Source organism: Rhinopithecus bieti, unplaced genomic scaffold, assembly GCF_001698545.2.
Source record: "Rhinopithecus bieti isolate Rb0 unplaced genomic scaffold, ASM169854v2 scaffold_7212, whole genome shotgun sequence".
Lineage (NCBI taxonomy): Eukaryota > Metazoa > Chordata > Mammalia > Primates > Cercopithecidae > Rhinopithecus > Rhinopithecus bieti.
In genome coordinates this window covers 3,817,154-3,828,257 of record NW_016806198.1, presented here as the reverse complement: position 1 = coordinate 3,828,257, position 11,104 = coordinate 3,817,154, and the positions used below count along the sequence as shown (strand labels likewise).

Sequence of the window (11,104 nt, the reverse complement as noted above, 5' to 3'; positions counted from 1 at the left end):
ATTTTTCTTTGATCCCTCAGTATAAAACCTCCTACCTTTCCCCTCATGTTGGGCACAAGAAACCAAACTAATACCTCGCATTTCAAAATGCTCACCAGAGGATTTGTACATTCATCCAGTAAGGTTTTTAGTTCATCTTTTCTTCCCAAACAAGGACATAGCTTCTGTTCTCTATTAGCCCTAAAGCACGAATGGCACATCACTTTAAAACTAATGGGCTGGTTCATTCAACACAGAAACAACTCATTACTACTCATGAGTAGTAAAATCAGGCTTATAAAACCATTAATGAAACAAAATGCTGTTCTAATCTACAGTAGTGTCTAATACCACATTTCACCTTCTCATTTTAATTGCAAATGGCTAGAGCCAGGCTACTGTTGAATATTCTTTTGCATTTCATAGAATGCCTCTAGGGAAAAAAAAAAACCAAAAAACCAAATCACTATTCAGTTATAGGTCTCATACTTTGAGTTGTATGTGGAGATTCTAAAGTGTAATTTTTGAATAACAAGATTTTAAAGTATGATTACTATGCTTAGGAAAATCCTGAGGTAGTATGTATGTATATATGTATGTATGGATTGAGATAGGGTCTCACTCTGTCACCCAGGCTGGAGTGCAGTGGCGTGATCACAGCTCACTGCAGCCTCCATGTCCTGGGCTCAAGCGGTCCTCCACCTCAGCCTCTTGAGTAGCTGGGATTACAGGTGTGCACCACCACACCCGGCTAATCCTTTTTTATTTTTTGTAGAGACAAGTTTCCAGTATGTTGCCTAGGCTGGTCTTGAACTCTTGGGCTCAAATATCTTCCCGCCTTAGCCTCCTAAAGTGTTGGGATTACAGGGCGAGCCACTGCTCTCAGCCAGAGATTCTTATTTGGCTGAAGTGGGTTGCAGATATCAGTAGTTTTTAACATTTCCCCAGTGATTTTAATATGCAGCAAATTGGAATCCAATGCTTTGTGCCAATTTTGATTCTTCACCTTAGTCTGGGCATGTTCCTACCTTATAAAAAGCAGAGTTCTCCAGAAGGCAGAGGTTGCAGTGAGCCGAGATAGCGCCACTGCACTCCAGCCTGGGTGACAGAGCAAGAGTGAAAAAAAAACAGCGTTCTATTAGCAAGGAAGAGCAGGCAGTCCCCACAGCCCACAGTGTCTAGCAGAGGGCCTTACAGAGGTAGATCTAGAAAATTCTCTTCCCAAAAAGAGCATATCTAAATTATATAGGAGATAACGTTCTCTTAGTTCCCTTCATGAACTTAATTCAATCCACAGGCATAGGTTGAATTGATACTACAGTGTGTGCAGGATCCTGTATTGAATGCTGTATGAAGTAAGAATTAGAGGCAGAGCACAATTTTCTTTACTTTGTGGACCAACTTCCTGGTAACAACTCATTCACTCAGACCCTAGCGTGAGTATGTCGTCAACATCTAGTTACTGAGCTCTTGAAGCAACGTACTGGGCTCAAGCAGGGAACAAAGTGAGCAGAGCCTCCACACAACTGGAACTGATGTTGGAGAATATGGCTGTGCTTTAGACACTGAAGGCAGTATAAAGAAATAGGAGTTACCATTTCATCTTTCCAGGAATTAACAATGACCTGTTCACTTTTTGTCTTTTTTTTTTTTTCCTGAGACAGGGTCCTGCTCTGTCGCCCAGGCTGGAGTGCAGTGGTGCCATCTCGGCTCACTGCAACCTCCACCTCCCAAGCTCAAGTGATCCTCTCACCTCAGCCTCCTGAGTAGTTGTGACTACAGGTGTGAGCCATAATTTTTGTATTTTTTGTAGATACAGGGTTTTGCTATGTTGTTCGGGTTGGTCTTAAACTCCTGAGCTCAAAGCGATCTACCTGCCTCAGCCTCCCAAAGTGTTGGGCTTACAGGCGTGAGCCATGGCACCCAGCTCACTTTTTGTCTTTTTAAGCTTAATATTTAGGCTAGGTGCTGTAGCTTATGCCTGTCAGTAGGCTGGGTTCTGTAGCTTTTGCCTGTCATCCCAGCACTTTGGGAGGCTGAGGTGGGAGGATCTCTTGTGACCAGGAATTCAAGACTAGCCTGGGCAACATGGTGAGACCTCGTCTCTACAAAAAATTGTTAAAAATTGCCACATGTGGTGGTGGTGCATCTGTAGTCCCAGCTACTCAGGAGGCTGAGGTGGGAGGATCGCTTGAGACCAGGAGGTTGAGGCTGCAGTGAGCCATGATTGTGCTTCTGTACTCCAGCCTGGGAAACACAGCGAGAACTTACCTCAAAACAAAATCCCCCAAGTCCCCAAAGTGTAATATTTATCAAGTACTTACATGTGCTAGATAGATACTAGTAAACAGAACAGTCTTGATCCAAATTATAAACCTTGTAGTCTAAGTGTGGGAGGCAAGATACTGAAGAAATAAAGAGACAAATAAATATATTTCAAATTCTAGTAAATGCCATGAAGGAAAAGAATAGGCTCTTATGTGGGAATTACGGGGCAACATAATTTAAATTAAAGGATGACAGGAAAAGCTGTTTAAAATTCAATGGAGACAAGTATAAAATTCAGATCAGAACAGATTCTTCAATTTAACTTCTTCACTACCCTCTCTTCCAGCCAATTAAACAAAATATGTAACTTTTAGAAAGATCCATCATCTTGTATGTGAGATCCAGATATACAAATGAGGTTTTGACTGAGATGCTGAACGTGGAGAAGCCATTCTCACAAGACCATTGGGGCAAGCAATATGCTCACAGGCTGCTGTTGCTTTGTCTTGCTTATTGTGTTCTCTATTGCCTCCTAGAACTCGCTTTTGAAACTGCCCTGTAAACTTTATAAAATTAACCAGGGAAGGAGAGAGGGGAGAAAGGAAAATAAACCAAGCTTGCAGCATATTCAGCATTAACCATGAGGTCAGCTTGCTCTCTGGCCTGCTTCTTCATGGTTGTTTGGTGCCTAGTGTCCTAGAATCACGTAGACCCTAGATACCATTTTCCTTAATGGCTCTATAGATAACAACTTACACATTGTGAAATGTTAGTTTTCCCTTGGAAATAGTCCTTCAGATCCTGCACACGGATCACACTACTGACTCAGCTGGTCTGAAGGCCCCCCATGAGGAGCTGACTCACCAAAGAATGTAGTTTTCACGTCCTGATGGATCCAGCCCCCTTGTCTGACCCCAATTTTCCAACCCCTCGCTCTCCATGATCCCCTTAAAAATTCCAGCCTGGAACTTCTCTGGGAGATGGATTTGAGGGTCTCCTCACATCTTCTTGCTCGGCACCTGCAATAATTAATTAATTAAAAAAAAAAATAGAGACAGGGTCTTTCTTGCTCTGTCACCCAGGCTGGAATGCAGTGGTGCAATCACAGTTCACTATAGCCTCAAACTCCTGGGCTCAAGTGATCCTCCTGCCTCAGCCTCCCTAGTAGCTGGGACTATAGATACCTACTACCATGCGCAGCTAATTTAAAAAAAAATTTGTAGACACGGAGCCTCACCATGGTGTCCAAACTGGTCTCAAATTCCTGGGCTCAAGGAATCCTCCAACCTTGCCCTCCCAAAATGTGGAAATTATAGGCATGAGCCGCTGTGCCCAGACACCTATGGTCATTAAACTGTGTGTGGCATCTCTGCTATCTCTGTGTAATTGGTCTGATATGCAGCAGGCATATGAGCCTATTGGTCCTATAACACTTTCTCCATCTGTATTAATATATTCCTCTTCCCTGTTTCATCTATCCCACTGCCTTTTGACTTTCTTCCCCCACCCTCTTTCTCTTTTTAAAACATTTTCCATAAGTTATTGGGGTAGAGGTGGTGTCTGATTACATGAGTAAGTTCTTTAGTGGTGATTTGTGAGATTTTGGTGCACCCATCACCTGAGCAGTATACACTGCACCATATTTGTAGTCTTTTATCCCTCACCCCCCTCCCACTCTTCCCCCCAAGTCCCCAAGTCCATTGTATCATTCTTACGCCTTTGCATCCTCATAGCTTAGCTCCCACATGTCAGTGAGAACATACAATGTTTCGTTTTCCATTCCTGAGTTACTTCACTTAGAATAATAGTCTCCAATCTCATCCAGGTCACTGCAAATGCTGTTAATTCATTCCTTTTTATGGTTGACTAATATTCCTTCGTATATACATATATCACAGTTTCTTTATCCAGTCATTGATTTGGGTTGGTTCCACAATTTTGCAGTTGTGAATTGTACTGCTATACACATGTGTATGCAAGTATCTTTTTTGAATAATGACTTGTTTTCCTCTGTGCAGATACCAGTAGTGGGATTGCTGGATCAAATGGTAGTTCTACTTTTAGTTCTCCCCATCCTCTCTTGATAATAGGAATTACTCCTTAATGTGCTTAGGAGTATATTCACTCAGATATTTAGATAAGTGAGCATTATAACACAGTACCACCAAATGTAACAACCAGGAACCCCTTTTTAAAACACAAGCTTATCAACTGTCTCTCAAGGGAGAAAAAACTAATAATCCTTACCTGTTCAGAGGCACAAATGATGTAACTTTACACTTTAAAGGTTTGCAACTCAAACTGCAGGGGCTATGGAATAGCAACATTGATGCTACTTGGGAGCTTGTGAGAAATGTAGAATCTTGGGCCACACAAAACCTATTGAATCAGAATATGCATTTCAACAAGATCCCCAGTTGTTTAATAAATACAATGAGAAACATTGAGGTAGAGGATCCCAAAGCAGATAGCCATGAGAATTAATAATCTTTCTTTGACACCATTGATATTACACATTTAACTTTCCTGGAAAAGCTATTTTTACTCAGTGCTTTCTCATCTACAAGTATTCTCTAAGTTATGATTTTCAATAGTTTGTTTAAAAGTTCTGTGCTCCTCTCTTGTTATCACTTCTAGCAAATAATAATATAGATCTTTAAGGTTTATAAAACTATAACTGATGGGAGTTATTCACCACCTTTTAAGTAAGAGCCATATCACCTCATTAAAATTAACCATTTTAATGGTTAATTTTGCTAACGAGGATACCAGTGTTTTGTCCTTAGAGGTGATATATATTTATATCTGTGCCATCCCTGATATCAGTAGAGAAAAGGAAGTGTTTGGCACTTTGAGAGGGAGTATGGCGTTGTGTGGAATATCAGCTCTGTTAATGCCTGGCTTGGACCTTGATCAAGGCACTAAAATCTCCTTTGGCCCCAGATCTTATCTATAAATGTCTAGGTTTTATTATCTATCAGTAAAGATATATGCATATCCACATATATGAATTTGATTTTAAATATTTAAATCAAGTATTGAATTGATATAAAATAAGATTTATGACTGGGCATGATGGCTCATGCCTGTAATCCCAGCACTTTGGGAGGCTGAAGTGGGCAGATAGCTTGAGGCCAGGAGTCTGAGACCAGCTTGGGCAACATAGCAAAACCCCTTCTTTAAAAAAAAAAAAAAAAAAAAAAAAAATTAGCAGGGCATGGTGGCATGCATCTGTAGTCACAGCCACTTGGGAGGCTGAGGTGGGAGGATTGTTTGGGCCCAGGAGGTTGAGGCTGCAGCAAGCTGTGATCGTGCCCCTGTACTCCAACTTGGGCGACAGAGCAAGATCCTGTCTCAAAAATAAAACAAAATAAAGTATATGTAGGATATAAAGTATCAGGATACAATAAAATCTGTATATGCACTGTCCAGTTTAAGAATATTCTAATATCCCTTTAAAATCCTGTATGTCCCTGCCAGATACCATCCCCTTCCTTTCCTGCTCCTCCAATCACTCCAGAATTTTATCATTCTCTTTTCTTTAGTTTTACGTTTGAAATCCCAAACCACATATTATTTAATCTTAAAGGTTTTTGAACTTTTATATTAATAGGATCATACTGCATGTATTCTTTTGTGATTTACTTTTTTCATCTGACATTATTTTCCTGTCATTAATCTACATTCTTTGTATAGCAAAAATTTACTCTCATTTTCGTTACTGTATTGGTATTCTATTGAATGACTATATACCTCAATCTATCCACTCTACTATTATGGACATATGGGTTGTTTGTAGTTTTTTGTTATTACAAACAAAAGTACCGATGTGAACTTTCATTAGACTTTGTATTAGTTTGGTGCAAAAGTAATCGCAGTTTTTGCCATTACTTTTAATAGCAATGACTTTTGGACCAACCTATGTATTATTAATTCATAATACATGAGTTTCTTTGTGGCAGTGGTTCTCAATCCTTAGAGTAACAGAATTAGTGGGAAGCTTTTAAAAACCATGGATGCTTGGGCCCCACTCTGGACCAATTGAAATGTAATGTCTGGAGGGGGGGCCCAGGCGCCTGTATTTGTAAGCACATAGGTTATTCTAATGTGTAAAGCAGGAAAGGAAGGGACATATCTGGCAGGGACATAAGGGATTTTAAGATCTGTTCCTTTGGGGCACACACCTAAGACTGGAATTACTGAGTCACAGGTGACACGCATCTTTACTAGATAATGTCAAATGGTTTAAGTGATTGCAGAAGCATTTGTGTTTTGATGGCTTCACATCCTTCTGAATTCACATTTCCTTGATAACAAATAAAGGTGAACACTTCATATACTTGTTAGCCATTCTGTTTCCTTCTTCTGTGAAACGCCATTGCAAGGTTTTTGGGTTTTTTTTGTTCTACGGTTTTTTTTAAAACTGATTTTGGGAGCTTAAAATAGGCTTTGGATGCTGATTGTTTTGTGATGTGTTGCAGTTCTATTCTCTCAATTTGTGGATTGTTATTTCACTTTCATCAAAATACCGTAAGGTCTTATTTTTAATATAGTCAAATCTATTAATTTTTTTCCAATTTGCGATTTTGTGTCTTTTTAAACAAAATCCTTCTCTGTCCTGAGGCAAAAAAGATATTTTCTTACACTGTCTTTGAAAAGTTCTATAGTTTTTGCCTTTCACATTTAGGTATTCAGTATCAGGCCTCTGAGCCCAAGCTAAGCCATCATATCCCCTGTGACCTGCACGTATACATCCAGATGGCCAAAGGCAACTGAAGATCCACAGAAGTGAAAATAGCCTTAACTATGACATTCCACCATTGTAATTTGTTTCTCCCCCATCCTAACTGATCAATGTACTTTGTAATCTCCCCCACCCTTCAGAAGGTACTTTATAATCTCCCCACCCTTAAGAAGGTTCTTTGTAATTCTCCCCACCCTTGAGAATGTACTTTGTGAGATCCACCCCCTGCCCCAAAATATTGCTCTTAACTCCACTGCCTATCCCCAAACCTGTAAGAACTAATGATAATCCCACCACCCTTTGCTGCCCCTTTCTTCTCAGACTCAGCCCACCTGCACCCGGGTGAAATAAACAACCTTGTTGCTCACACAAAGCCTGTCTGGTGGTCTCTTCACACAGACACGTGAGACATTCAGTCCATGAGGAATTTTGTGTGTGGTGTGAGAAAGGTGTTCCATTTTCACCCTTTCTCTTATGGACTACGAAATGTCTCAGTACCATTTATTCCAAGTCTATAATTTCCTCACTGACTTGCCACACCACATGGGTAATAAAGAGTCCATATTTTTATGGTTCTGTTTCTGGGCTCTCAGTTTTGTTCCACTGGTCTATTTATCTTCGTACCAATAAAATGCTACTTTAATTATAATTCTTGATAAGGAAACTCCTTCCACCTTCCAAGGGGAGTATTAGCTATTAGTCTTTTGATCTTTCATATAAATGTTAGAATCAGCTTGTCAAGTCCTACAGAAACAAAACCAAACCAAGACAGTTTGATTTTGACTGGAACTGTGCTGAATCTTTAAAATTGAAAATAACTGCCAGCTGGCACAGTGCCTCACACCTGTAATACTAGAGCTTTGGGAGGCTGAGGCAGAAGGATCACTTTAACCCAGGAGTTTGAGATCAGCCTGAGCAACACAGTGAGACCCCATTTCTACAAAAAATAAAATTAGCCAGATGTGGTGGTGCACATCTGTAGTCTCAGCTACTTGGGAGGCTGAGGCAGAAGGATCACTTGAACCCAGGAGTTTGAGATCAGCCTGAGCAACATAGTGAGACACCATTTCTACAAAAAATAAAATTAGCCAGATGTGGTGGTGCGCATCTGTAGTCTCAGCTACTTGGGAGGCTGAGGTGGGAGGATCACTTGAGCCCAGGAGATAGAGGCTGCCGTACGCTATCATCACACCACTGCACTCCAGCCTGGATAACAGAGCTGAGAGATCCTCTCTCAATTAAAGAAAGAAAAAAAAAAAAACACAAAAAGAACTGCCATTTCTACTTTAGTATGTGTGTCCTCATCTGGAAACATTAAATACTTCACTTATTTTGGTCTTCTTTAATATCTTTCAGTAGTTACAATTTCTCCGTAAAGGTCTTATACATCTTGTATTAGCTTGGGCTGCCAAACAATTTATTTTCTGCTTTGGAGGCTAGAAGTCTGAGATTACAGTGCCAGCATGGTCAGGTTCTGGTGAGGGCTCTCTTCCTGGTTTGCAGACAGTTGCCTTCTCATTGTGCCCTCCTATGGCAGAGGGAGAGTGAGGTCTGGTGTCTCTTCCTCTTCTTACAAGGTCTTTGAGTCTATTGGATCAAGGTTTCTACCCTTCTGACCTCATTTAAACTTAATGGTCTCCTTAAAGACTGTATCTCCAATATAGCCACATGGGGGGTTAGGGCATCAACATAAAATTTTAGTGGGGACACAATTCAGGACATCTTTTGTTAGAGTTAGTCCTAAATACTAAACAGCTTCAATATTATTATTTTTCTCCTTATTTTTTGAAGTGACAGTGTCTTGCTATGTTGCCCAGGATGGAGTACAGTGGCACAATCACAACTCACTCAAAACTCTTGGGCTGCAGCAATCCTCCTGCCTCAGTTTCTCAAGTGGCTTAGATTATACACATGTGCCACCACAAAAAATTGTTTTTCTATGGAGTCAGGGTCTCACTGTGTTGCCCAGGCTACTCTCAAATTCCTGGCTTCAATCAGTCCTCCCTCCTTGGCCTCCTAGAGTGCTGGAATTACAGGCATGAGCCACTGCACCCAACTTACTTTACTTATTATTAAACTTTTAAGTGTTTTGTGGTATATAAACTTGCAATTAATTTTTGTATGTGGATTCTGTAAGAACTTGCTTTAATACAGAAGATAGCATATAATAGACCTAAAAATATTATCAAATGTCAATTTTGAAAATTTATTTCACATTTATTACTACAGTCACATAATCCTCAAAAATCTAACTTTACAAATGATCACCACATGAGCCCTCTTCTCCATATACACATTTGTTAGTGTGAAAAAACAATTTTGTACACTATTTTAGTAGTTACATGATTAGCAAACAACAGAGAAGCAGTGAAAGCTGAAGAACTCCAAATGTGCTGCTCACAAGACAACCACTCAAACACAAGCAGCTAGGTAATAAAGGAAAATTTCCCATCCAGCCATTGAGAAATGCTAAAGGCATTTTATGATGACATAAATGCTTAAGTTAGTATGCAACCTATAGGGCAAATAAAACTGCTACATAGGTTAGTAATTTTACATTTAAATATTTGTAGTATGGTACTACCCATTTATCTAACATTTAATAATACATAAAATTTTAAGTCTGGGTTCTCAAAACAGTTGCTTGGTATTTTGGTATAGTGTCTGGTATACTCAAATGCTTCATTCATTTATCTTTTCTTCTTTCACAGGGTTTAGTGGGACTGTGCAATGCTGGAACAATAATCTAGAATGTCCTGAATAGTGAATTCCATTGTAACACCAGATCCAGGATAACAGCGAGCTATCAAACCTTCAAAGTGCTTATACTGGCGTATAAATTCATCTTGCATGGAGTGCCACACCACCTATTATTAAAAAAAAAAGTCATTAGGCTATGAATGGAAATAATATGTAATCTAGTATGCAGAAATAATGCCAAGGCATATTCTAAGAATCTGGGTAGTAAAGTAGCTAAGAACATGCATTCTGGGACCAGAATCCTAGTCACTTTTACCGACAAGATTTGTGACCTTCAGTATATGACATCACTGCTCTATGCCTCAAGTTCCTCATCTATAAACCAAGATAATAATAAGACCTTCCTCATAATGCTGTGAGAATTAAATAAGAAATGTACATAAAGTGATTAGAACTATGTTTGACACAAGTAAGCACATGACATTTTAGCTATTATCTCATATACTCCAATATGCAACACAGATATGGATATGCACAATTATGTTTAGAACTAAGACTAGTGATTATATAAAATGTAATGCTTTAATTTCATTTCCTATAAAATTTAAAATTTTCTTTATCTAAAATTGTTGATGCAAAACATTGCTTGATGCCTTGGAGGACAGCAAAATGAGTCAGACCCATTAACTGCAATCATGTGATTTACAGTCTAACAGTGGAGACTAATATGTAGACAACTATCAAGACACAGTGTGATACACACATTGACATAATGGCTTAAATAGATTACATTAATTGAAGCTCACTCGTTATCAGCACAGTACAAAGCACTTTATGAATATATTATAGTACTAAGTCTCATGATGACCTGGTGAGGGTGGGTATTATGATCATCTTCCCTATTTGACAGCTGAGGGAATGTATTCTTCCAAGGTTTTTTCATGTAAACCCTAAATCTCATAAATCCTAAATTCCTGTCAACTTGAGACCAATCACTATTCCCTAAGCAGTATTACGCTTTTTATTTTTCATCGTTTAGCTCATATTCTTTCTTTCTAGAATGCTACTCCCTCCATCCCCATTTTGCCTGTTAAAATACATCTGACTTTCAGAGGTTAAAACCAACAATGCAATATCCCTTAGGAAGTCTTCCATGATGGTGAAATCAGAATTACTCTCACTCATATCTGGGCCTTTCAATATGGTTTACAAAGAATAATGGCCTAATTTGGTCTTTAAATTTAGCTCTACTATCCATTAGTTATGGGAGCTTGGTCCTATTACTCCAACTCTCTAAGCCTCTAAGCTCATTTTCTTTCTTTCTTTCTTTCCCTCCCTCCCTCCCTCCCTCCCTCCCTTCCTTCCTTCCTTCATTTTCTTTCTTTCTTTCCCTCCCTCCCTCCTTCTCTCTTT

General features: G+C 39.4%; 1 protein-coding gene across 10 annotated transcripts in view; it reads right to left on the bottom strand.

The window, feature by feature from the left end:
• Positions 1 to 9,176: 9,176 nt before the first annotated feature.
• The window catches only part of EXOC1 (exocyst complex component 1), a 57,623-nt gene continuing 55,695 nt past the window's right edge, over positions 9,177 to 11,104 (bottom strand). For 6 of the 10 annotated variants that reach the window (XM_017875116.1, XM_017875118.1, XM_017875122.1 and 3 more), the window contains one exon: positions 9,177 to 9,858. In XM_017875116.1, coding sequence (XP_017730605.1) covers positions 9,706 to 9,858 — 153 coding nt within the window. In that variant the 3' untranslated portion in view covers positions 9,177 to 9,705. The remainder of the gene's footprint in view (positions 9,859 to 11,104) is intronic. The other 4 variants (XM_017875120.1, XM_017875121.1, XM_017875123.1 and 1 more) reach the window with 2 other exon arrangements.